This window comes from Aotus nancymaae, unplaced genomic scaffold, assembly GCF_030222135.1.
Source record: "Aotus nancymaae isolate 86718 unplaced genomic scaffold, 86718_ANA_hifiasm-v0.15.2.pri h1tg000067l, whole genome shotgun sequence".
Classification (NCBI taxonomy): domain Eukaryota; kingdom Metazoa; phylum Chordata; class Mammalia; order Primates; family Aotidae; genus Aotus; species Aotus nancymaae.
In genome coordinates this window covers 16,421,287-16,448,212 of record NW_026988482.1, presented here as the reverse complement: position 1 = coordinate 16,448,212, position 26,926 = coordinate 16,421,287, and the positions used below count along the sequence as shown (strand labels likewise).

The window sequence follows — 26,926 nt, the reverse complement described above, 5'->3', positions numbered from 1 at the left end:
CTCTTCTAATTCAGTATTTATATGAGAACAGACTGAGGCCTCAGACTCTTGCCTCGGCTCTTGTGGGGTTCCCCCCACACCCTGCCGTGTGTGTGTGTGTGTGTGTGTGTGTGTACATACAGGCACATAGTGTTGCTATATGTTTTGAATGCGTGAATGAATGGATAAATGAATTAGTAACAGAGCTGAGACATTGTCTTTCTCCTTCACCACTAAATCTGCAGGACTCAGAATAGCGCCCCATCCCCCCCCCGTGTGTGTGTGTGTGTGTGTGTGTGTGTGTGTGTGTGTGTGTATACATACAGGCACATAGTGTTGGTATATGTTGTTGAATGTGTGAATGAATGGATGAATGAATTAGTAACAGAGCTAGGACCGGAACCCAGGCCTCTGTCCCTAGTTCAGTGTTCTTTCCTGCATGCCATATCAAGCTGCTGTTTTCATCAGTTTGATTGCTTTCTTCCTGTTCACCAGATGCTTGGCACCATTCAACTTTCAACTGGTTCCAGCGCCTAGCGAGAAAGGAAATGGCCACAAGGGGGCAGGAGGGAGAGGAAAGAGGGCCTCTGAATGAATAATGAGGTCTCTAAAAAGCCCAGCAAGTACTGAGAATCTAACGTTCTATTATTCATTCGATCAGTCACAGAAGAATATTTAGTAAACACTTATGTGCCAGGCATCATGTAGGGCACCAGGGATAAAAAGACAAAGCTACTTGGATGGATCTGACAGTCTCCAGAAGGAGATGGGTCATAAGCACTGTGTGATGAATGAGGACAGGGTGACACTTCCCGTGAAAACACAAAGCAGACTGGAGAACACTGCGTGGGGTGGGTTGGAATCGGGAAGATGACCCAGAGAGGGGAACATTTGAGTCGAGTCTTAAAGAGTGAAGGTGCATTATTGAAACCTCTCACTCTGCATTTTCACATGAAAAGTACATTTGTGTGTCCTCTTTATTCTAACTGACAAAAGAAAAATCACTTTAGAAAGGCATGCAGGATGACTCTGGTAGTTGAAAGAACCACTTATTAAGAAATAAAGAATTCTTCATCAGGAAACATTTTTTTCCGGAGATGAGGTAATTCTCTATTTCTTGCCACAAAGAGTCCACTCAAATAATTGCATCTTCCCTGTGGGTCTTAGAGAGAAACCACTGAGACAATCACCTACATGATGAAAATCACCCAACCAAAGGACTGCTTTCCGGAAAAACCACAGACCACAGACTGTCTCCTTAAGAAATGTGCTCTCAGGTAAAAGCCAGATTTTGCAACAGGTGAAAGAATGAGGTAAATCTATGTGTATTGATATAGAGAGATAGACACATTGTTACATTAAAAAACAAGTTTCACTGCTCACGCCTGTAATCTCAGCACTTTGGGAGGCTGAGGCGGGTGGATTATCTGAGGTCAGGAGTTCGAGACCAGCCTGACCAACATGGTGAAATCCTGTCTCTACTAAAAATACAAAAAAAAAAAAAAAAGTTTCTTGGCCAGGGGTGGTGGTTCACACCTGTAATCCCAGCACTTTGGAAGGCTGAGGTGGATGGATCACCTGAGGTCAGAAGTTCAAGACCAGCCTGGCCAACATGGCAAAACCCCATCTCTAGTAAAAATATAAAAATCAGTCGGGTATGGTGGTGTGCACCTGTAATCCCAGCTACTCTGGAGGCAGAGGCAGGAGAATCACTTGAACCTGGAAGGCAGAGGTTGCAGTGAACCGACATTGCACCACTGCACTCCAACCTGGGCAACAGAGTGAGTGAGAGTCAGTCTCAAAATAAACAAACAAACAAAATTTCAGAACATTGAATATTGTTATTATTATGTAAGGATCTGTATAGAAAGACCTAGAGGAAGAATGACAAAGAAAACAATGCTTATTCTGAGATGTGGGACTATGAGGTGCTTACATTTCCTGAGTCCTGCATTTTGGTACTATTTTAATTGTTTTGAACAAATGTGTGTTTATTTTGGGACTTAAAAATAAAGACTTGTTTAGAACATAGGTCTGATTTGTTTTATGATGCTTAAGAATTTGTTACTGGCTATACATTCCAGAAACATGTGCAGAGAGGATTTCCCTAAGGTATGTCACTTACCAATATTTAAGGAAAAAATAAACTGAGACCTAGGAAGATAATGTGGCTTTTCTCCCACTGTGACTCCTAGACCGGGACCTTCAGCTCCGTGGTTCTCGACTTCAGTGCTGAGGGCTAAAATACATAGCTATCTCCAACTCCAGCATACACATTTGGAAACTTACACAACATTGCTTTGTGGAAAACTGTGCAACTGCTTAGGGGAAAGATAATTTTTTGTATTAAGCTTAAAAGAGGCTAATTGTGTATTTCTTCAACGACAGGCAATTCTTGGTGGCAAACGTGACACAGGTGAAGAAGACAGAAATATACAGGCTAGGGCTTTTCCAGAAATACAATTAAAATCAAAATCTCATGAATATTACCTCTGGTGCCTTTTGTATATCTTAGAAACTCACTAAGTTCTTTGGATAGCATCCATTCACATTATAAGTATTTACTGAGCACCTAGTATGTGCTTAGCCACTGGGGTCCAACACAGAGTCAATGAGACAAATTCCTGGCACTCCTGGAGCTTCAATCCTCCTGGGAAAACATAATAAGCAAAATAATATATAAATAAAGGACAGCATTTCGGGTAAAGATATAATGAAGCAGGGGAAGGGACTGTGACAAGAGTGCTTTTTTTTTTTTTTTTGAGACGAAGTCTCACTCTGTTGCCCAGGCAGGAGTGCAGTGTGCGAGCTCAGCTCGCTGCAACCTCTGCCTCCCAGTTCAAGTGATTCTCCTGTCTCAGCCTCCCCAGCAGCTGGAATTACAGGCACGTGCAACCATGCCCCGCTAATTTTTTTTTTTTTTTTTCAGTAGTGACGGGGTTTCACTGTGTTAGCCAGGATTTTCTGATCTTTTGATCCACCTGCCTCAGCCTCCCAAAGTGCTGGGATTCCAGGCGTGAGTCACTGTGCCTGGCCAAGAGTGCTATTTTTGAAAGGTCAGGAAGACTTTTGGGGAAAAGTGCCATTTGAACAGGGACCTGGAGAGAGGAAGGGAGCTACGCAGAGTTCTGAGGGGAAGGCATTCCATGAGGACAGCAAGAGGCAGGCCCTGGGAAGGAATAAGAATTTCTTATGTTTCTGAAAAGGTAAAGAACATCTCAAAGAAGCCAGGCACAGTGGCTCACGCCTGTAATCCTAGCACTTTGGGAGGCTGAGGTGGGTGGATCACCTGAGGTCAGGAGTTCAAGACCAGCCTGGCCATCATGGTGAAACCACATCTTTAAAAAAAAAAAGAACATCTCAAAGAAAGCACTCACAATGTTTGGGACGTTAGGGACCTGCTGCTGTTGTTTGCATGTGTGTAGGCTCAGTGCTGTACGTTTCTCTCTGCTGCTTACATATTTTAAATGAGCTTTATGTAGGAGTCTAAGTCTACTACAAAGGTACTGCCTTATCTAAATGTGTCTGAAAATACCTCCTGCCTATCACACAGACATAGAATCTCGTTCCCAAGAGTCAAAGTTTTTCATTCCACAAGGAGAGATAAGGCTGGACCAAAGCATCCCTGGGTTTAAGTCCACACTGCCCACCCCACCCCGACCCCCACTCTCACGCAGTGACAGATTGCCTTGAACAGGTGGCTAGGAGGGTCCTAAAGGGACAGAGAACAGAGCTGCAGAAGACGTCTTCTGCGTTCTCAACTTTTAGCCCCGGTTGTTAGAGAACTGGCGTCTCCCCTACACATCCAGCTCTGGTGGAGACAGAAATGACAGCCCCTGCTTACAACGAGGAAACTGTGGCTCAGAGAAGTCAGGGGGCCACCCAGGACCCCGGAGAAGCCGGCTCTGACTCGTAACTCTTGCTTCATTACCTGAGCCACGTCAGAGTCCGTGTTCCACTTCAGGAAATGAGTTTGTTGATTTTTCATTTAAGCAAAAATGAAAAATAAATACCAGATGTTTGAAAACATTGCAACACGTCCTGCTGGAACTTCAAAGTGCATTCTGCACCAAAAAAATAAATAAATAAATTAGAAAATCCACACAGCAAAAAAGAAATGTTTTGAATGAAAACACACTTTGTCTCTCTCTCACACATACTCTCTCTCTTTCTCGAACACACACACACACACACACGCACGAAAACAATATCTCATTTCTTCTTCAGGGAGCAGCTGTGAAGGAAATTGGGGGAGGAGGATGGACACAACATCCCATCTTTGTGTTTGTGTTTTATACAGACTAAGCTTTTAGGCCGGCCCTCCTGGCTGTAGGGGGCGTGGCACCCATGAAAAGTAAACATCAAAGACCCAATGAAGCTTATAAAACAGCTTGGGAGAGGCCAGTCATCAAGACAGGCGTCTCAAATCAGATGATTTTGCACGTGGATACTGCCTTCATCTTGATAGAAAAGGTACGTACTTAGTTTTAACCGTTTCAATTATGATACTAAAGTCTAAAATAGAAACTTCCATAGGCCTTTGCAGCTACATCTAATTGCTACTGATTGAGAGCTTGTGTCGGTAGCTTTAGACTTGTTCTCATTTTGCCTCCAACAAATGTCCAAGGTAGGTATCATCAGAGCCATTTTTCAGGTGATAAAACTGAGGTTCAGATACACTAAGCAACAGGCCTAAGATAAAAACGTGGGCGCGGTGGCTCACGCCTGTAATCCCAGCACTTTGAGAGGCTGAGGCGGGCAGATCACAAAGTCAGGAGATCAAGACCATCCTGGCTAACACGGTGAAACCCTGTCTCTACTAAAAATACAAACCAAACCTCGTTGGACAATAAGGAATTTTTCCATGCATAAACGCTGCACTAGGTGAATTCTCAGTGAGTTATCCAACTGCGCATCACAGTAGAATAATCTGGAAACTGGAATTAATTGTGTGACTAGAAAATGCATTTAACAATATGGCATATGATGTTGTGTTTGGGAGATATGTTTCTTGTTCTAGTTAATGGCTAAATGAGTCTTTGAGACCTAATTACTTATTGGAACATATTTTATTTTATGAGGTGAAATTTCAAAATCTAGTCCTTCATGTTCTGCAGACCTTTGAGATCAGGGGCTCGGTCCACAGTAATACATAGGCACTAAGAACATGGGCTCTTGGGAGACCTAGGCTTGCACTCTGGCTTGGGAGTTTATCAGGAAGTAACCAGGACAAATTAATCCATTGGTACAAAGAGCGTCAGCAGAGGTCACTTGTATAAGGTTAGCCGAGAGAAAGGAGAGTAGACCCAATATCAGGCAAACAAGTTTTATTAACCTGCCGGGCTGTTCCGTAACTATCAGAAGAGGCAGCCCTGAGCCCACAAAACAAGCAGTTTGTATGGGGTGAGAGGGGCATAAGGGAGTTTCAGGACCAAGGTAATTTATCAGCTTGTAGCAAACACAAAGATAGTTTTTTAGCTTGTGACAGACTTATAATACACCATCCTGTGACTTTTGTGGTGGCAGTTTTTTAAAAAACAGGATTTTACAGCTATGTGTAAAACAGGAATTTAAACAAGGTTTGTTTTCCACGACCTCCTCCACACACTCCGCGCTGTCCAGGTGGCTGTAATCAGGCTTTGCTCAATCTCAATCTTAGTATGTCTGGCAGCCTTGCTGTGGCACCAGATAGGAATGCAGCTGCTGAGCAATCAGAGTGGGAGGTCAGTGCGCGGAGGGGGTTTTCAGGGGCAGCTTGTCCCTAACAGCTTGCAGAGGAGGTGCTGTGGAGACTGAGCGCATAGCGCACTTAAAGTCCTGAGGCCAGGACTTCTCTGTGGGGAAGCGTAATGCATGCAGAGCAGTGATTTGCAGTTAGTGCCAGGCCCAAGGTGGATGCCCTGTAACCTTAGTAGGATTGCTTTGAAATTACCTCATATTCAGTTAAAAATTATATGTATTTATTTTATTTTATTTTTTGAGACGGAGTCTCGCTCTGTCACCCAGGCTAGAGTGCGGTGGCACGATCTCAGCTCACTGCAACCTCTGACTCCCAAGTTCAAGCCATTCTTGTCTCTCAGCCTCCTGAGAGGCTGGGATTACAGGCCCGCACCACCACACCGGGCTGATTTTTGTGATTTTTTTGTTTGTTTTTGTTTTGTTTTTTGAGATGGAGTTTTGCTCTGTTGTCCAGGCTAGAGTGCAATGGTGTGATCTCGGCTCACTGCAACCTCCGCCTCCCGGGTTCAAGCGATTCTCCTGCTTCAGCCTCCTGAGTAGCTGGGATAACAGGTGTCCACCACCACGCCCAGATAATTTTTTGTATTTTTAGTAGAGATCGGGTTTCTCCATGTTGGCCAGGCTAGTCTCTAACTCTTGACCTCAGGTGATCCACCCACCTCGGCCTCCCAAAGTGCTAGGATTACAGACATAAGTCACTGTTCCAGGCATAATTTTTGTATTTTTAATAGAGACAGGGTTTTACCATGTTGGCCAGGCTGGTCTCAAACTCCTGACCTCAAGTGATCCACCCATCTTGGCTTCCCAAAGTGCTAGGATTACAGGCGTGAGTCGTGCCCGGCCAAAAATAGTATTTAGCCTGGCACAGTGGCTCATGCCTGTAATCCCAGCACTTTGGGAGGCCGAGGTGGGTGGATCACGAGGTCAAGAAATAGAGACTATCCTGGCTAACATGACGAAACCCTGTCTCTACTAAAAATACAAAAAAATAGCTGGGTGTGGTGGCACATGCCTGTAGTCCCAGCTACTCGGGAGGCTGAGACAGGAGAATCCCTTAAACCCAGGAGGTGGAGGTTGCAGTGAGCTGAGATCACCTCACTGCACTCCAGCATGGGCAACAGAGTGAGATTCCTTCTCAAACATAGTAATAATAATAATATTTAAATATGCTTGTTTTGTAAAGTATTTAAACTCCTAATTAGAACAATCTTCCTATTGATAGCAGAAGAAGATGCAAATATATATCATATATAATCCATATGTTACCCAAAGTCTTAAGTGCACATTAATAACATGCTCAATAAGTAATGAGTGAGTTAAAATGAAAGGGCATTGAAAAATACAACGGATGCCGTCCACCCTTCTCTCACAAGGAGTTTTAACCACAGGAATAAAACTACTGCAATGACGAGGCTTCTTTGGAAGAGAGGCAATCAAGGAGGTTTGTTCTGAAATCCTCCTACAGGGCTAAAGAATATGTTTCAGCCCACAAGAGAACATTTTGTCAGAGTAAAAGGGAGAAGTGACTTTTGTTATAAGTGTCATGTGGTGGTGAGGCTCATCAGGTCACAGAGGCAGCGGTTTATTGAAAGGCCCCGACGGTGCCCGGGAGAAGCAGGTTCAGGTGCTGCGGATCAGAGACAGGGAGACAGGGCCCAAGTCCCAGCTCTCTGCCCCTTCCAGGCCCCAGCTTCCCCATCTGTACACCTTGGGAGTAGGGCTAGATAGATGACCTCTAAGGTCCTGTCCAGTGTGGGCGACCTTGTAGAACGTGCATGACGTGTGGCCAGTTTCGATCCTCTGGGCCAGGACTTTAGCTTGAGCCTACTCAGTAGAACTCAAAATCTCTTGAGAATGGATGCAAATGTGTGTGGGTTTAAGCTGCATTGCTATAAATTTGTCATCCCCCAAAAGGTTAAAAGACAGGTGTTATTTACCCGGTGGCGGAGCTGATGAGAAATGGAGCCTCAAAGACCAAGGAAAGCGGCCCCGCTGCAGACTCGCTCGAAGGGGCCTCAGCAACCATCTCCCCCCGCCGCAGCCCCAGCTGGCAAGCTGCTCATTATATAACTGTTCTTTTGAAAACTAGGCAACAAAACCTCCAGGAAAAAAAAAACTATTGATTATTAAAGGGTATTTAGAGGTTTCGAGACTCATAATAAAGCAGTTATAATTATTCTTGTAATGACACATCCTTTGAAATGCTCAGATCTGAGAACATTCTGCTTGCATTGCGTCAGCCATCATCATTACAGGGAGAAATGCAGAGAGCTGGAAATAGCTCATGTGCAAGCTACAGGCAAGGAGTCACCAGAAAAGGAAGAAACCGAAACCAAGTCAGTGAAGGAAACAGGGAGGAACGTCAAATGCCCAGAACCTGCAAACAGCTCTGCAGCCTGGCTCCCTGCCCCGCTGCCCCACTTCAAAGCCAGCTTCTGCTGCCAAAGGACTCATGGGGTTGAAATGCTTGTTGCACAGTTACACATCAGCTGACAGTCCTTCTCTGATTTGATGTACTTCACCTATGAAAAGTGCCCTCAGCGGGCCAGGCGCAGTGGCCCATGCTTGTAATCTCAGCACTTTGGGAGGTTGAGGCGGGTGGATCACCTGAGGTCAGGAGTTTGAGACCCGCATGGTCAACATGGTGAAACCCCATCTCTACTAAAAATACAAAAATTAGCCAGGAGTTGTGGCAGGTGCCTGTAATCCCAGCTACTTGGGAGACTGAGGCAGAAGAATCACTTGAACCCGGGAGACAGAGGTTACAGTGAGCTGAGATTGTGCCACTGCACTCCAGCCTGGGTGACAGAGTGAGACTCCATCTCAAAAATAAACAAAACCCTCAACAGGATATCAAAAAAAAAGAAAGAAGGAAGGAAGGAAGGAAAAGAAAAAAAGAGAGAAGGAAAAGAAAGAATTCTAGAAAATACCATCATTTTTCTGTTTTTCATAGTAACAATAACTAGCATTTATTGCACATTTACTCTGTCAGACACTCCTCTAAATACTCTCTCTATATTATCTCATTTAATTATCACAAAAATTCATGAGATAGGAATGATTATTATTCCCACTTACTAGACAAAGAAGCTCAGGCATAAATGAACACAGTTATACGTAGTATGGGGCAGAGTCAGAGTTTGAACCTGGCTAGGGTGACCCTGGAGTCCCCAGCACACCACTCCCTTTAAGGTTTCCAAGTGTACTCTTGGACTGGTAGACCAGCCCAGCAAGATGAGGGCAGGGGAAGGGGTGGTGTCAGGGCGGCATCTCCCTGGTGAATCTCAGAGGACGCTAGGTGCTGGGCAAGGTGTGGTTTGGTTTTGTATCTTTCATAGTTCTTGGAGGCTTTAATCCCCCACTTCACATAGCCCCTCCACGTTGTTTCTGTTCATTCGACAAGTATCTACTGAGCTGATACTTTGAGGTCCATGGGTGATTCTAAGGAGAACCAGACACGGTGCCCATCCTGGGAGATGCACAATTAGGTGAGAGTAGGGTGCAAAATCAATCCAACAAACTGTAATACCAGGTAGAGAGCGCCCTGCTAAAAGTGCAGAGGCTCTGATGAAGGCCTCACAGCAACGCAGACGAGCAGGTGTCCCCTGCAGTATGAGGGGTCCCATGAGCACAGGAGAGAAGAGGAAGAGCCACCCACAGACGGACCCTCGGCCACAGGAATCTTGCTTCATGATTGTGTGGCCTTAGAAAGCTCAGAATGGCCGGGCAGAGTGGCTCATGCCTGTAATCCCAGCACTTTGGGAGGCTGAGGCAGGCAGATCACCTGAGATCAGGAGTTTGAGACCAGCCTGGCCAACATGGTAAAACTCTGTCTCTGCTAAAAATACAAAAAAATTAGCCAGGCGTGGTGGTGCATGCCTGCAATCCCAGCTACTTGGGAGGCTGAGGCAAGGGAATCACTTGAAACTGGGAGGCAGAGGTTGCAGTAAGCTGAGATCGAGCCACTGTACTCCAGCCTGGGCAACAAGAGCAAAACTCCGTCTCAAAAAAAAAAAAAATGCTCAGAATGACAACACCAGCTGCTTTGTGTTCCCCCAACTCCAGGTCCCTTCTCCAGCCACCCAGCCCCAAGAAGATGATGCTACTGCTGCTGCTTTTCGCACTGGCTGGCCTCTTCGGTGCCGCAGAGGGACAAACGTTTCATCTTGGGAAATGCCCCACGCCTCCGGTGCAGGAGAATTTTGACGTAAATAAGGTGTGGTAAAAGGCGAACCTCCCTTTGTTTTGCTGCCTCTGATGTGAATAAGCATTCTACAAGGTTCAGTTTAATTATGCTGCTTTAGTTTCCACTGTCCACCTTGGGACAGGTATTTATCTTGTTTGAGGTTTCCCCAAAGCAGACTCCTGCTGAGACAAAGACTGCGGGCAGAGAGGCTTGGGATGATCCCAGGATGATCCCAGGATGCACGAGAGTGGGTGGGAAAGCAAGTTGGAGACAGCACGGAAGCAATAGAGTGCGTTCCTGAGCCGTCACCCTGGACAGTCAGGGTCAGTCACACCGGGCACCCTCTGAGGACAGGCAGAGGATGCCCCTCCGATTGTCCCTCAGCTGCTACCAGCAGGCCATGGGAGCGTCCTTGGCTCTAGCCAAGCCTCCTGGCAGAGGAGAGACACAGGGTCTCAGGTGGGAGGCTGGTGGTGTCTGAGAATTGCCTGCCATGACTGCAGTGAACTCAGAGGTGGGCTGAGGGGATACAGGACCTGGGAAGCACAATAGCTGCTACAGAGCTATTATCCCTGTTCTACAGATGGAGCAGCGGAATCTCCCTCCCCAGCTCACATAGCTGGTAAATGCAAGTAGGATTCAAAACCAGGCTTCCCAGCAGTGCAGGGCACCCAAAGGTCACTCAAACAGGGCCCAGGAAAGGCCAGAATTCCCCAAGGGGCTTTCTTGTTACCTGAGCTAAAATGTCATCAATGCAAGCAGCTCCTCCATGGACGGTCTTTCTTCCTGGGGTTTGCGGGAGGGGAAAGGAAGGGGGCAGCAGAAAGAGGCAGCTACTGGTAGACATGACCCACAGGCTCCCATTGTTGCTACTCAAGCCTAGAATCTCACCCTTAAGACTTCCTCTCCCCAGGAGAAGGTCTGGATCTCCTTTAAGAATGGTAACAGTAAGGCTGGGTGTGATGGCTCACGCCTGTATTCCCAGCACTTTGGGAGGCCAAGGCGGGTGGATCATGAGGTCAAGAGATCAAGACCATCCTGGCCAACATGGTGAAACCCTGTCTCTACTAAAAATACAAAAATTAGCTGGGCGTGGTGGCACACCCCTGTAGTCTCAGCTACTCAGGAGGCTGAGGCATGAGAATCGCTTGAACCTAGGAGACGGAGATTGCAGTGAGCCAAGATCACACCACTGCACTGCAGCCTGTCGACAGAGTGAGACTCCATCTCAAAAAAAAAACCAAAACAACCACCACAAAAAAACAACTGGCCAGGCACGGTGGCTCATGCTTCGTAGGCCGAGGCAGGTGGATCACAAGGTCAGGAGTTCAAGACAAGCCTAGCCAAGACAGTGAAACCCTGTCTCTACTAAAAATACAAAAATTAGCCAGGCGTGGTGGCGGGCACCTATAATCCCAGCTAGTGGGAGGCTGAGGCAGAGAATTGCTTGAATCCGGGAGGCAGAGATCGCAGTGAGCCAAAATTGCACTGCTGCATTCCAGCCTGGGTGACAGAGCGAGAGTCCGTCTCAAAAAAAAAAAAAAAAAGAATGGTAACATTGAAGTTGTTATCATACAGTTGCACCTCAATGTGAATGAGTGTTGGGACCTCTGAGGGGATGCTGGTAGGGGAAGGAGCACGGGTGTGGTAGGAAAAGGTTATTATAGAGTACACTGGTCTACATTGACTTGCTCCTCATAAGGGCTGATCCCTTTATTCAGGTAACTCTGATAGACCACAGGGAGGCTTTAAAGAAAAGATCCAAGGAATCTGAGTTATAGTTTAGCGTTTTGATACAAATCCCAAAGCACTTTGGAAATGATAACTGATCTGTATTTATAAAAGTCCTTTGAGAATTAAAGCAGGATTTAAAAAATAGCAGCTTTCTTGAGATGCAATTTGCAGACCATGTATTCCCTTGTTTAAAGCAGCTTTTCACTTTCAATTGTTAGTATATTCACAGAGTTATGCAACCATCACCTCCACAATCAATTTTAGAACATTTTCAGTGTTCCTAAGAGAAACCCCATACCCCTTCACAGAGTCTCCATCTCCCCTCCAACCCTTCCAGCCCCAGGAAACCAATAATCTACTTTCTGTCTCTGAATTTGCCTATTCTGCACATTTGATAAAAATGAAATCATACTATATGTGGTCTTTTGTGACTGATTTCTTTTACTGAACATTTTCTTTTTTTTTTCTGGAAACGGAGTTTCGCTCTTGTTACCCAGGCTGGAGTGCAATGGCACGATCTCGGCTCACCGCAACCTCCGCCTCCTGGGTTCAGGCAATTCTCCTGCCTCAGCCTCCTGAGTAGCTGGGATTACAGGAACGCACCACTATGCCCAGCTAATTTTTTGTATTTTTAGTAGAGACGGGGTTTCATCATGTTGACCAGGATGGTCTCGATCTCTTGACCTCGTGATCCACCCGCCTCAGCCTCCCTAAGTGCTGGGATTACAGGCGTGAGCCACCACGCCGGGCCCCTTACTGAACATTTTCAAGATTCATCCATGTTGTAGCATGTGAGATAAATACTATATCCCCCTTTATGGCCAAATAATATTCTTGTAGGAAATCCTTATAGGAAATCAATTGACTGTATACCTGAGAGTTTATTTTTGCACTCTCAATTCTGTTGATCTATTTGTCTATACTTATGCCAGTACCATCCAATCTTGATTACTATAGCTTTGTAGTAACCAAAGATTTGAGGTAAGTTTTGAAATAAGAGCATATGAGTCCTCCAACTTTGTTCTTCTGGCTGTTCTGTGTCCCTTACATTTTCATATGAATTTTAGGATCAGCTTGTCAATTTCTGTAAAGAATCCAGTTGGAATTTGATACAGATTATGTTAAATCTGAAGTTCAATTTGGGGAGTATTGCCATCTTAACAATATTCAGTCTTCTAACTTGTGAACATAGTGTATCTTTCCGTTGAATTAGATCATCTTTAATTTCTCTCAACAATATTTTGCGGTTTTCAGAGTATAAGTTTTACATTTCTTTGGTTAAATTTATTCCCAAATATTTTATTCTTTTGATGTAATTGTAGATGGAATTTTTAAAATTTCACCTGCAAATTGTTCATTGCAAGTATACATATACACATATACATATATTTATACACATACATATATATTCATGTGTGTGTGTGACAAACTGTCACGGTGTCATCCAGGCTGGAGTGTAGTGACACCATCTCAGCTCATTCCAACCTCTGCCTCCCAGGTTCAAGAGATTATCCTGCCTCAGCCTCCCGAGTAGCTGGGATTAGAGGCACCTGCCACCATGCCTGGTTAATTTTTGTGTTTTTTGTAGAGATGGGATCTCGCCATGTTGGCCAGGTTGGTCTCCAACTCCTGATCCCAAGTGATCCACCCACCTTGGCCTCCCAAAGTGCTGAGATTTCAAGCATGAGCCACTGTGCCAGGCTGAGAAATAGATTAGATTTTTGAATATTAATCTTGTATTTTATAACCTTGCTAAACTCGTTAGATCTAATAGTTTTGGGGTTTGTTTCTCTTTTAGATTTCTTAGGATATTTTATATGTCATCTGCAAATAGATAGAGTTTTACCTCTTCTTTTGTAGGATTCTTTTTAAATACTGACCAGAGATCTGAAAAGATTAAGAAGCCTTTGCAAAAATAATCTGAGATCAGGAGGAAGCTCTGAGTTTTCTTTTTCTGAAAAATCATGCTTCCTTGGTTTTTACTGTGGGACACTAAAGTCACTTTAACAGTAATAGAACACATTTGAATGCACCGTATAAAATGGAGCTTCTTCCGAGAATGTCTATGAAACCAGTTAACCTCTAACCTTATTCTTTGATGCTTTAAATGAATGTTAAGTTCAGTGGCTTTAATTGAAAGCTGTGCTTTAATAAGTAAGTAGAGGGGCCGGGCACGGTGGCTCACGCCTATAATCCCAGCACTTTGGGAGGCCGAGGCGGGTGGATCACGAGGTCAAGAGATCGAGACCATCCTGGTCAACAAGGTGAAACCCCGTCTCTACTGAAAATACAAAAAATTAGCTGGGCATGGTGGTGCGCGCCTGTAGTCCCAGCTACTCGGGAGGCTGAGGCAGGAGAATTGCTTGAACCCAGGAGGCGGAGGTTGCAGTGAGCCAAGATCGCGCCATTGCACTCCAGTCTGGGTAACAACAGCGAAACTCCGTCTCAAAAAATAATAATAATAATAATAAGTGAGTAGAAATTTATGGTCATGAATGTGGTATGTATTTGAGCAGAAAGCATATATCCTAAGAAATCTAAAACAGAAACAAACCCCAAACCCCACGTGGCTGAAGCAATACCGCCACCTGTTTGCAGTAGGCTCTCTTTTCAAGTACGCTCTTCGAAGGTGAGCACATCTCTTTTTGTTTTTAAGTTTCTAAAATACTTTCAATTAGTATTTTGACTAGGTGAACATATTTACATTGTTCAAAATCCTAAAGGTGTAAAAGAATACACCACATAAAGTTTCCCTTTCACCTCTGTACCTCCGTTTCCCTCCCCAGGAGCAACCAGTAAAAACCATTTATTGTGTAACTTTTACAGATAGTATATACCTGTGCAAACAAATGTGTAGGCCAGGGCCGTGGAGGGCTGACTGGTTATTACCACGTAATAACTGTGGTAAGAATACTGGCTTCCAAGGGTGTCCACGCCCTCACCTTGTGAGTGTTACTTTTCATGGGAAAAGGGCTTTTGCAAATGTGATCAAAGTTATGATCCTTGAGATGTCCAGATTAGCCTTGATTATCCAGGGGGGCTCAATCTAATCACATAAACCCATAAAAGCCGAGAATCTTTCCCAGCTGTGGTCAGAGAGAGAGGTTTGATGATGGCGTAAGAGTCAGAGAGATGCAATATGAGAAGCATCTGACTTGCTTTTGCTGGCTTTGAAAATAAAGGAAGGGAGTCCCAAGCCAAGGAATGTAAGCAGGCTGTAGAACCTGGAAAGGGCAAGAAAACTGATCCTCCCCTAGAGCTCTCAGAGGGAAACGCAGCCAACACTTTGAGTTCAGCCCAGCGAGACCCGTGTCAGACTTCTGACTTACAGAAGTGCAAGATAATAAATCTGTACTGTTTTAAGCTTGTGGTAATTTATTATAGCAGCAACAGAAAACCAACATAACCATTTTCTCCATTTCTAGATAAAAGGTAGCTTAATAATACTCTATTTTGTACCTGACTCTTTTGTCATTAAATATTGGAAATCACTGCATACCACTCTTTTGAAAGAGAGGAAATAAAATTCCATTGTCTAGATATGCCATCATTTACTTACCCGGCCCCCTACTAAGGCTCAGATAGGCTGTTTCCTATCTTGTATTATTACAAACGGTTCTGTAATGAATAACTTTATGCATACATCATTTCTTACATCAGGAGGATGCATTCCCAGAAGTGAAATGGCTGAGTCAAAGAGTATAATATGCATTTCTAGCTTTGCTAGATACTGCCCTCCACAGAGGTTGTAAACTGGGATGGTCTTCCTGCAACTGGTGCCAGGCAGCCTGGGAGGGCCTGGTTCCCTCGACCTTCCCCACACAGAGGCAGCTTCCTTTAAAGCTGACTCTATACACCTGAAGTCTGGATGGAGCGCAAGGCCCTAGAGAAAGCATGATACAGGTCTTTCAAATCCCCATCACCTTCCGAAAGCCTTGGTGACCAACTCCCTACTCAGGGTCAAATGAGGAAACTTCAATGCACTCTGGAGTCCTAGTTCCCCACAGCGAACACATCTGACTGCACAAGATTCAAAGATGACTTGTAGAATCATGCACTGTTTCAGATGAAAGGTACCGCCCATCATCCCGTTTTTTTACAGAGTCTAGAATTTCACAGAGGTTTTGGCTGAAGGAGACACTGAGAAGAGCCGTCAGCATTCACCCTGCGCCCACACATCCTATCCTACTCACGGATTCTTATTGCAATCAATCTCTTGCCCAGTTGCCGCTGGGAACAATGAGGCCCATTTTGTCTGGCTTCCCCAGGACAGGGCTCTCTTCTGCAGGACAACAATGGGGAAGAGGTTGCAGTTCCCCAGAGAACCACAGGGTTTTGCTCTGCTTGTTGTCTCCGCAGTATCTCGGAAGATGGTACGAAATTGAGAAGATCCCAACGACCTTTGAGAAAGGAAGGTGCATCCAGGCCAACTACTCGCTAATGGAAAATGGAAACATCAAAGTGTTAAACCGGGAGTTGAGGTGAGTGGCTGTGGCTGTCCGGGGCTGGGACTGTGGAGGGCTGACCCGGAGTGACTGGGTGTCTGGCAGCCTAGGTCAGGGAGGATGGGGACCTTGCTGGGTCTGGACTGCCTGCTCCTAGCAGGAATTGAGAGGAAAGCTTTTGGCAGGCAAGGATGGCAAGAACTAGGAGCCACTCACGAGTTTCCACCACCACCTGCTGGGTGAGCGGCACAAACTGACAGGGTGTCTGCTCTCACTGCAAAATAGATACTCTGGTAGCAAAGAACATCGAGACCATCTCCTCTGACCTCCGGTCCAGGAGAGAAGCCCCTTTGATACCATCTTCTGACAGAGCATCCAGCTTTGTTCGAATACTTCCAGGAACTGGGAGCTCATCACCTTCCAGGACAGTTCATCCCATTTCTAGGCAACTTAATCTATTGAAAACTCCTTTTATTATTAAGCAAGAATCACATACATACATATTCACACTCTAGGTTATGTAAACAGGATATCCTTTAGAAGTGGACATTTCTATTAACCGAGGGCTTCTAACATATTAAATTTGATTAAACATATCAAATTTAATCCCAAAAGTTATACTTTGGAAAGCAAACATAAACTTAAAAAGAACCCCAGGAAGAACTCCTTCCAACCCACCCTCCACTCTTGAAAATACAAATGCAGTTTTTCCATGAACATGTTGTGAGTTCATGGTCAGAGACTGGTTCTGGAGCAAAATGCAATTGACATGAAGAGGGCAGAGTCTGGTGGGAGGAGACTGGTTTGTTGCTAAGTGAGTATATGCAGATAGACGCAGACCATCTTCCCCAGCTGTCTGAAATCCAGATGAGAGAGTAGAGAACGGTCTCCAGCCTTACATGGTGATAAACAAAGAACGTAGTTGGGAACATCAGAGTTCATTTCCCAAACTCCCTGGCCTGTTGATTCCACCACTAACCATAGCATCAACCTACTGACTTTCTGACACATACGACTGCTCTAATTTCAGTTGGCCTCCCTGCACTGCCTTGAAGATTGATGAACAGACATTATCTCCTCTGTTGGCTTCCTAGGAAGAGCACCGATGCCTTAGCACCCTCCCTTTGCTAACTCCATCTCCACACCTCTCCCCTTCTCCCAAGTTCACAGGGCCATTAGGAGTCATCTAGAAATGGGGGCAGGCCCATTCAAAGAGGTGAACGTATCGCATCCACTCTAAGTCCACAGCTTTTAAGACACACCACTGTGTTATATACCACTAAGAAAAAAATGACACTGCTAATTATTATTGTCAGGTGGCATTAATTGTAAGATATATATTTCTTCACATTTAATGTCTCTGTGATCTGGGCATACCTGAGAATCACTGAGATAAAGTAAACATTTCTTCACTGTCTCCTTTTACTTGGCCTACACTGAAAACCCCACAGTCACTTAGAGGCTTGCTGAACTAAAAGGGGTCTCAGGACTCACGCCTTGGTGGGACACGCGATGTCACATGATATCACTGAGGCCCAAAGAAGGGAAATGCTTTTGTGTTTCCCGGTTTTGCATTATTTTCAGTGATCAAGTCCATCCTCTTCTGTTCCTTTGGTCCCTCTCATTTTAAAAGAAGTGAATCTACCAGGCATGGTGGCCCACACCTGTAATCCCAGCACTTTGGGAGGTCCAGGCGGGCAGATTGCCTGAGGTCAGGATTTTGAGGCCAGCCTGGCTAACATGGCAAAACCCCGTCTCTACTAAAAATACAAAAATTAGCTGGGCATGGTAGCAAGCACCTGTAGTCTCAGCTACTCGGGAGGCTGAGGCAAGAGAATTGCTTGAACCTGGGAGGCAAACGTTGCAGTGAGCTGAGATTGTGCTACTGCACTCCAGCCTGGGCAACAGAGCAAGATTCCGTCTCCAAAAAAAAAAAAAGGTGAATCTTCGTTGTGTATTGGGTTGTTTTGTTTGTTTTTCCATTCTCTTTTACTCCCTCTCTTTGGAGCCTGGGAGCAGAAAGTTGTCTTTGGGGCCATTGCAGATAATCCAAAAGACAGTGTTGAGGTGCAAGGGCCTAACATACTATCCCATCCTGGAGCATGTCAATTGCTGCTTCTTATCCCCCCGCTGCTCTCTTCCCCTGCTTGGCCACAGAGACAGTCACAAAGGAAAGAGCAGGGTATAGAGCTAGGGTCTAGCCTGCCTTTGAGAGTCTCTTTTACCAGAAATCAGTGTTGGCTGTCATGGTCCTTAGCGGCACAAATCTTGCCTTTTGTTGCTTTTTGACTTTCAATGAGTTGTTTTTCTTTTTTCTGTCGTTGGCCATGAGATCGGCACATCTGCTAGGGATCTCTTGACCAGCAAGAGGGTCCTAATACCTGGAAGAGAGAGTGCGCGGAAGAAAAGAGAGACAGAGAAATGGGTCTGGAGGTCTGGAATGAGCTGTGCTCAGATCAGCGATTTATTCTTTGTGCACAGGAGCTTATATATGGTTTTATATACAGTAACTGACATCAGTCTTCTTACAGAATCATTATCGGGGGAAAACAGAATCATTATCGGGGGAAAACAGAAAGTTACAAAGTAACCAAGGAAGGTACAAAGCAACCAAGGGAGGGGGCAACATGTGAGTTTACCTAAAGGTCACAAAATATTATCCTCTTATCCATTGTTACAGAAAATAATGTCAAGACAAGTGGGACAAACAATAAATCAGGAAGGTAGCAATTTTCTAGTGACATGTGAATGATCTCAAGCTTCTATGACTACGGGTAAACAGAGTCATAGAACAGTGATTATGGGTAAACAGAGTCATAGAACTAGCCCAGAACAGTGACTTCAAGAGAAAAACAATAATCTGGCATTACTTCAGTCATGCCTTAGGAGCAGTGAACTGAGAGTGACTCTATGCAAGCTTAACATTTCCCACGTCCTCCTGTAGCCACCTCACTCGACTGCACCCAGTGGAGGGAAATGTGTCTGGGCTCAAACCCCGTCATGGCGGAGACACGGAGGGGTCTCTACGCTGGTGAGGGATCCCCACACTTTTCTTTCTTTCTTTTTTTTAATCATTGCAGATATGATGGAACTGTGAATCAAATTGAAGGTGAAGCCACCCAGGTTAACCTCACAGAGCCTGCCAAGCTGGGAGTTAAGTTTTTCTGGTGTAAGTATCCACTTTTCCCAGGAGGATTCAGGGACAGGAAATATGCAAATGAAGGCTAGCACCCTGGCTTGGAGAATTCCTGAGACGTCTGAGTGTCATAATTATCTGTTGTGTATTTACTACATGTCATGCACTAGGGTTGCCATGATGAGCCAGGCAGAGCTGGCCTTGGTACTTATGGAGCTCCCATCCCAGTGTGGATACTGACACGTGCTATCCCAGTGTGGATACTGACACGTGCTCCCGCAATTTACTGTAACTAGCCAGTGTTTCAACAGGTGAAACACAAATAGGTGTACACAGGGATGGGCTGTAGAAGACCCAATTCAGCCTTGTTTCCCAGAGGAAACTAGGCCCGAAAAATTAGCAGGTGTTAGCAGAACAATCTGCACTGTGCAAGAACTTGGAGGCAAGAGATGACAGGAGTGACGGCAAATTTGAATCCTGCTTCTGACACTTTCCAGTCACGTTGTTGGGGAGCCTATGAGATATGTAATGACAGGCATCTGAGTTCTGAGCTAACTGAGGAATGGACACAGGCAATAGAGAAAGCACCAAATATTAGTTTTATTGCTGATGTAGATACACTAGAGAGTTCAACCCAGAACCCCTGAGGCTTTCTAACATGCAGATTGCTTGAGAGTCCCTTTCCCACCTGCAGGGCAGACACTAAAGTCATTAGCGACAAAAACTACTTCCCCACTTCCCACTTCTCACCCCTGCCACTCCTCCAACCCACATCAGTCAAGTTCCTAGAGTGGGGCAGAGAGGAAGTATTTTGTTTTGTTTTTTAGACAGTCTTACTCTATCTCCAGGCTGGAGTGCAGTGGCGAAATCTTGGCTCGCTGCAACTTCCACCTCCTAGGTTCAAGCAATTCTCCTGCCTCAGCCTCCCGAGTAGCTGGGACTACAGGCGAGCACTACCACTCGTGGCTAATTTTTGTATTTTAGTAGAGATGGGGTTTCACCATGTTGGCCAGGATGGTCTCGATCTCCTCTCCTGCTGGGCACTTTGGGAGGCTGAGGAGGGAGGATCACGAGGTCAGGAGATCAAGACCGTGGCAGGCAGATCACAAGGTCAGGAGATCAAGACCATCCTGGCCAACACAGTGAAACCTCGTCTCTACTAAAAATACAAAAATTAGCTGGGTGTGGTGGCTGTGCCTGTAGTCCCAGCTACTCAGGAGGCTGAGGCAGGAGACTCGCTTGAACCCAGGAGGCAGAGGTTGCAGTGAGCCGAGATCGCGCCATGGCACTCCAGCCTGGGCAACAGAGCGAGACTCCATCTTGGGGTAAAAGAAAAAAGAAGAAGGCCTGAATAAAAAGGCCTAGAACCTGAGAGCATACATGGAGTGGGGGATGAGGTTAGGAAGGGCCTTGAATGCCACATTAGATGGCTCAAAGTTTCTTCCATAAACAATAGGAGACTGTCAAAGTTTTCAAATAAAGAGAGACACGTGGAAATTTTCTGTATTGTATCTGGGTATATTTATTGTTGAGAGCTGACCATGAGAGGAAGATAGTATGTGCACGCCTGGCTGTGTGCAGGTGGGACATGATGCCGCTGCTCGCAGAGGCTGGAGATATATTTTTCCAAAATCACTTAGTGCTTAAGAGTTCTCAGTCCAGCTGGGAATACACAGAGCAGCTGAAATGTGCAGATAGCAGATGGGAGATGACTGTCACACACACACACACTCTCTATCTCTCTCTCTCTCTCTATCTCTCTCTCTCTCTCTCTCTGGGTGAGTCAGGCAGACAGGCAGGCAGAGCACCAACAGTGTAGAAAGGTAAGTTAGAAACAGCCTAGGCTTTCTTCCTAACTTCTTTCACAGGTCTTTCTGTTTCTGGATTAACGAAGTCAGAGGTGGAGGGGCTTGGTGGGTGGTTGTCTGGGCCAGTCTTCTTGTGTTGTCCTGAGGTTTCTCTTGCCTCTCCCTCCTATAACGCTGCCTCCCTCGGGTCCTCAGTGATGCCATCTGCACCGTACTGGGTCCTGGCCACCGACTATGAGAACTATGCCCTCGTGTACTCCTGTACCAACCTCATCCAGCTTTTTCACGTGGATTATGCTTGGATCTTGGGAAGAAACTCTTATCTCCCTCTAGAAACAGTGGCCTTTCTGAAAAATATCCTGACTTCTAATAACATTTCTGTTGAGAAAATGATGGTCACAGATCAGGTGAACTGCCCCGAGTTCCCGTAACCAGGATCTACAGGGAGGCCTCGTCCACTTCGTGTTACTTCTTCCGCTTTGCTTTCCCCCACCCTAGCCCATAAAGACAAACCAGTCAGCCTTGACAAGCCTGAACACTTAGCCATGCCCTACCCTGTTACCCTGCTAGCTGCAAAATAAACTTGTTGCTGACCTGCTGTGCTCACAGTAGATTCCAAGTTGGATTAATTATTGTGGGTTTTTCATTATAAGCTTATGCTTAGACATTCTTAAACAGGCTGGTCATGGTGGCTCACGCCTGTAATCCCAGCACTTTGAGAGGCTGAGGCAGGAGGATCACCTGAGGCCAGGGGTTCAAGACCAGTCTAGGCAACATAGCAAGACCTCATAAAAATTAGCTGGGCATGGCGGAGCACACCTGTGCTACCTACTCAGGAGGTGGTGGCAGGAGGATCACTTGAGCCCAAGAGTTCGAGGGTACAGTGAGCTATGATGGCACCACTGCACTCCAGCCTGGGCAACAGAGCAAGACCCTGCCTCTAAAAAAAAAAAAAAAAAATGCTTAAGCAGTTATGTTGAAAAAAAAACAAGCACTGAATAGTCTTAGTTTAAAGGTAACAATCCTGTTTCTGGGAGGGGAAAGCTGATGGCAAAGGCATATTCTGGGTGACCTGAATCCAGGTGCCCCCATTCTGGAGTAGATACTCCTTTCAAGGGGAATGATTTGGGGGTTCTGAGTCTCTGCCGGGCAGTTTCCTTGAAAGGTTTACTTTCTCCTCAGGTCTTCAGAGTCAGGCTGAAGAATGAGCCGCTCTTGGGCTTTCTATAAGGAAGAGGAGAATCTGTGAGGAAGAAGATATGGAGTTTTTTTTTAAGGAAAAAAAAGACATATATGTGTTGTTCATTCAACTGATATTTACAGAAGCCCAATCGCATTCCAGGCATTGAAAAATACAGAATCTCAGCCAGGCGCAGTGGCTCATGCCTGTAATCCCAGCACTTTGGGAGGCCAAGGTGGGCGGATCATGAGGTCAAGAGATTGAGACCATCCTGGCCAACATTGTGAAATCCCGTCTGTACTAAACATACAAAAATTAGCTGGGCATGGTAGCGTGTACCTGTAGTCCCAGCTACTCAGGAGGCTGAGGCAGGAGAATTGCTTGAACCTGGGAGGCGGAGGCTGCAGTGAGCTGAGATCGAGCCACTGTACTCCAGCCTGGCAACAGAGTGAGATTCTGTCTCAAAAAAAGAAAACTACGGAATCCCTGTTCTCCCATAGAACCTTCACAGTCTAGTCAAAGAGAAACAACTAAAGATGCAATTATAATCCAAGGTGAGGAGTGCAAAGGTAGAGGCACACAGAGGGTGCCAGGGAGCTCCAGGAAAGTCCCGACCCCTGCCAGACACAGGCAAGCAGTAAGGTTGTGCAGCTACGCCTATGAGCATTCCAACTTCCCAGTACCAACAGGTCTCAAGAACCTCATTGTGGCCAGGCACAGTGGCTCATGCCTATAATCCCAGTACTTTGAGAGGCCAAGGCAGCGGATCACCTGAGGCCAGGAGTTCAAGACCAGCCTGGCCAACAAGGTGAAAGCCTGTCTCTACTAAAAATTCAAATATTAGCCAGATATGGTGGCAGGCACCTGTAATCCCAACTACTCGGGAGGCTGAGGCAGTAGAATCATTTGAACCCAGAAGGTGGAGGTTGCAGTGAGCCGAGATGGCACCACTGCACTCCAGCCTGGGTGACAGAGCAAGACTTCTTCTCAAAAACAAAACAAAACAAAACAAAAAAACCTCCCTGAGTTTGTTTTTTTACCTCGTGACTTTTAAAACCAGAAAGACCTCAGAATAATAGCCCATTAATTTAACTCAGCTCACATAACATTGATAATTTATTAATGTTTTGGAAAACAAAAAGAAAATTAAGCCATTTGATTAGCTTTTTGCTTTTTAAGCATGAATATGAAATATTCATTTCCTCGACCACTTGAGATTCTTTGATGCTTTAATGATTACAAAAATCCCGCCGGGCGCGGTGGCTCAAGTCTGTAATCCCAGCACTTTGGGAGGCCGAGGCGGGTGGATCATGAGGTCAAGAGATCGAGACCATCCTGGTCAACATGGTGAAACCCCGTCTCTACTAATACAAAAAATTAGCTGGGCATGGTGGCGCGTGCCTGTAATCCCAGCTACTCAGGAGGCTGAGGCAGGAGAATTGCCTGAACCCAGGAGGCGGAGATTGCGGTGAGCCGAGATCGCGCCATTGCGCTCCAGCCTGGGTATCAAGAGCGAAACTCCGTCTCAAAAAAAAAAAAAAAAAAAAAAAATCCCAAGGATTTTAATATATACCATTTTCATTTAACTAAATAAAAACAGCCTCAAAATGTAGCTTCCAATTCGAAATCCCAAAAGGCTGAAAGCCATCAGCAAAAGGAGGAGGTGGGCATGAAGGGAGGGGGGCCTCTCCCTGGTTCTGCCTGCAGCTGCACCCTACACCCTGTCACAGTGCCCACCCCCCGCCAGAGGGCATTTGTCTTCTCTGCTGAAAGACAGTTACCCCTGAGTGTTGCACTGGAGAGCTGGCTTTTATCTCAGGGTACAAAATAAGTTATGATTTAAAGCTGGCTTTTATATCAGGGTACAAAAGAAATTATGATTTCGTTCCTCTTTTTTTTTTTTTTTGAGACAGTCTCGCTCTGTCGCCAGGCTGGAGTGCAATGGCACAATCTCAGCTAACTGCAACCTCCAACTCCCTGGTTCAAGCTCTTCTCCTGCCTCAGCCTCCAGAGTAGCTGGGATTACAGGCACACGTGCCACCATACCCAGCTAATTTTTGTATTTTTAGTAGAGGCAGAGTTTCGCCATGTTGGCCAGGATGGTCTCGATCTCCTAACCTCATGATCCACTTGCCTTGGCCATCCAAAGTGCTGGGATTACAGGCATGATCCACCGCACCCAGCTGATTTTGTTCCTCTTAATAGCTGTCTAGTAACATCTAAAACAATGAAAGTCACTATACTTCGCAACATTTTTCATGTCTTGACCAATACATAGGCTCACTTTTTTAATGTGAATGAATTACTGAGTAGGTAGATAGATGGACTTGAGTTATTAGGTGAGGAAGGAAAAGGAACCTATGAGGCAGGAATCAGGGGTAACTGAACCTGAGAAAAATTTGGGGGAATCATAGGGCTGCGTGTGAGTACCAAATGTCTAGAGGAAACATGGGGGCTAACAACCAAAAAATCCAGAGGGGAGAGAAAGAGAAAGGAAGTGGGACAGGAGCCACAAAACAGAGGCAATAGTATATAATAAATCTCGATGTGCCCATCATCAACTCCAGCAGTGATCATCGTTTCACCAATCTTGCTTCAGCTATCATCACCTCTCAGTTTTTTTTTTTCCTAGAGTGCTTTGAAGCAGATCCCAGATATCACGTCCTATTATTTTGCCCATAGCTACTTAAGTAGAAATCTCTAGCAAATACAGACACTTTTTAAACAACAACAAAAAATTGCGAGGTTATGTTTTCTGTTCTGGAGGTGCTCAGAGAATGTAATCTCTATGTAATTTAAAGATTACTTTATATCATCTGGAAGATGAAAAGGAAGATGTATCCACAAAAATGTTCATAGTTTTACTTGCAGCAGTCCCCACGCTGAAAGGGGCTATAAACTAAAGCTAACAGCAGAGGAAGGGTCATAAATTATAGAACAGCCACTTGATGTGATGTCATGCATTCATGAACATTTTTAGTTGTAAGAACTACAAAGCCATGGCTGGGCACAGTGGTTCACGCCTGTAATCCCAGCACTTTGGGAGGCCGAGGCGGGCAGATCATGAGGTCACGAGTTCTTGACCAGCCTGGACAACATGGTGAAACCCCGTCTCTACTAAAGATACAAAAAATTAGTTGTGGGTGGTGGTGTGCACTTGTAATTCCAGCTACTCAGGAGGCTGAGGCAAGAGAATCGCTTGAACCCTGGAGGAAGAGGTTGCAGTGAGCCGAGATTGCGCCATTGCACTCCAGCCTGGGGGACAGGGTGAGACTCTGTCTCAAAAAAAAAAAAAAAAAAGAACTGTGAAGCTACACCCACACACCCACTGCTGGGGGAGTCCCAGCGGATGCCCTTGCTGCCCTCCAGAGCTGGAGTCTAAAGCATGTGATTCCACCTCCCCAGCCACACCTGATTGGACCAATGCGGGTCCACCTGTGCTAGTGACAGCCAATCCCCAGGCTGAACAAAAACCTCTGACTTTTATGGCCTCACTGGATGGAAAAGATAAATTGGGACAATCAAATCAGGGTTTGACTTTAAGCAGTCTGGAAAGAGGATCATTGAAAGCTCTGGTACTGCAAGGCCATGTAGTTTGTAGTGGCCACTACTGGCCATGCACAACTGAACTGATACGCGCAGAGCAGAAGCTCAGGAGAAGCACAGATCCCCCTGCCCACCCAAGGCCCCTGACATGGCAGCTTCATACCTCTTGGCTCTCCCTGTCCTAGCACCAATTCCTGGGGAGCTTAGCCATCTTAGGCGCCTGTCCTTGGTTTCTGTAAGATTAGGCACGTACACTATTTTCTGAGATAATTTAACTTGACTGAGTAAATGTTCCTTGCAACCAAAATAGTCCTCAAACAAAAGCGTTCACAATATAATGTTGAGTGAAAGAGAGAACGCAGCATTTTAACTATGCTGTATTTATAGCTGCATGAAATGATGGCACAAAATCAAGAACTAAAAGTGAACACAGAAAATGAAGGCAATTAATGTGTTAGAGTGGTGGAATTATGGGTAATTTTCCCCCTTTTATAGTTTTGCTGCTGCTACTTATAGTGGAGGCCCTAAAACTTCAGACCCTAAAACCTCCTTCTAGTTCAGCCCGACCCTCTGGTAAGTCAAGTGTCCAAAGACATAGGCTTCTTCCAGCAACTACCTCAGACTTTGAGACCTTTCTGGACTATTATCCTATCCCACCACATCCACAGGACATCTGAGATGTACTAGTTTGTGAATATAGGATGTGTTGTAGTTTAAAATTTCTCTATTAAAGCAATCTTTATTTACTACCAAAAAGGTTCTCTACACACTTTTCTGGGAGACATTAAGAAAGATATCTAGTAATTTAGAAAGTTCTCATTTTTATTTTTATTCATTTTATTTATTTATTTGAGATGGAGTTTCACTCTTGTTGCCCAGGCTGGAGTGCAGTGGCACGATTTTGGCTCACTGCAACCTCCGCCTCCTGAGTTCAAGCAATTCTCCTGCCTCAGACTCCCCTTTAGCTGGGATTACAGGCACCCACTACCACGCCCAGCCAATTTTTGTATTTTTAGTAGAGATGGGGCTTCACTATATTGGCCAGGTTGGTCTCGAACTCCTGCCCTCAGGTGATCCACGTGCTTCGGCAATGTGCTGGGATTACAAGTATGAGCCACTGCACCTGGCCGAAAGTTTGTATTTTTACAGTTGTCTAAACAATGTTTTATTTTA

At 45.4% G+C, this 26,926-nt stretch overlaps 1 protein-coding gene across 1 annotated transcript; it reads left to right on the top strand.

Moving 5' to 3' along the window:
- Nucleotides 1–4,364: 4,364 nt before the first annotated feature.
- Nucleotides 4,365–21,646, top strand: APOD (apolipoprotein D). Its single transcript, XM_012448971.3, has 5 exons — nucleotides 4,365–4,452; nucleotides 9,784–9,934; nucleotides 15,998–16,119; nucleotides 19,164–19,252; nucleotides 21,223–21,646. The coding sequence occupies exons 2-5, from the start codon at nucleotides 9,815–9,817 to the stop codon at nucleotides 21,456–21,458; spliced, it is 567 nt and encodes a 188-aa protein (XP_012304394.2). The 5' UTR covers nucleotides 4,365–4,452; nucleotides 9,784–9,814; the 3' UTR covers nucleotides 21,459–21,646.
- Nucleotides 21,647–26,926: the final 5,280 nt, after the last annotated feature.

Coding starts and splice junctions, on each gene's coding strand:
- APOD (XM_012448971.3), top strand. CDS start 9,815: ATGATGCTACTGCTGCTGCTTTTCGCACTGGCTGGCCTCTTCGGTGCC. Junction 16,120..19,163: donor GTGTTAAACCGGGAGTTGAG/GTGAGTGGCTGT, acceptor TAATCATTGCAG/ATATGATGGAACTGTGAATC. Junction 19,253..21,222: donor GGGAGTTAAGTTTTTCTGGT/GTAAGTATCCAC, acceptor TCGGGTCCTCAG/TGATGCCATCTGCACCGTAC.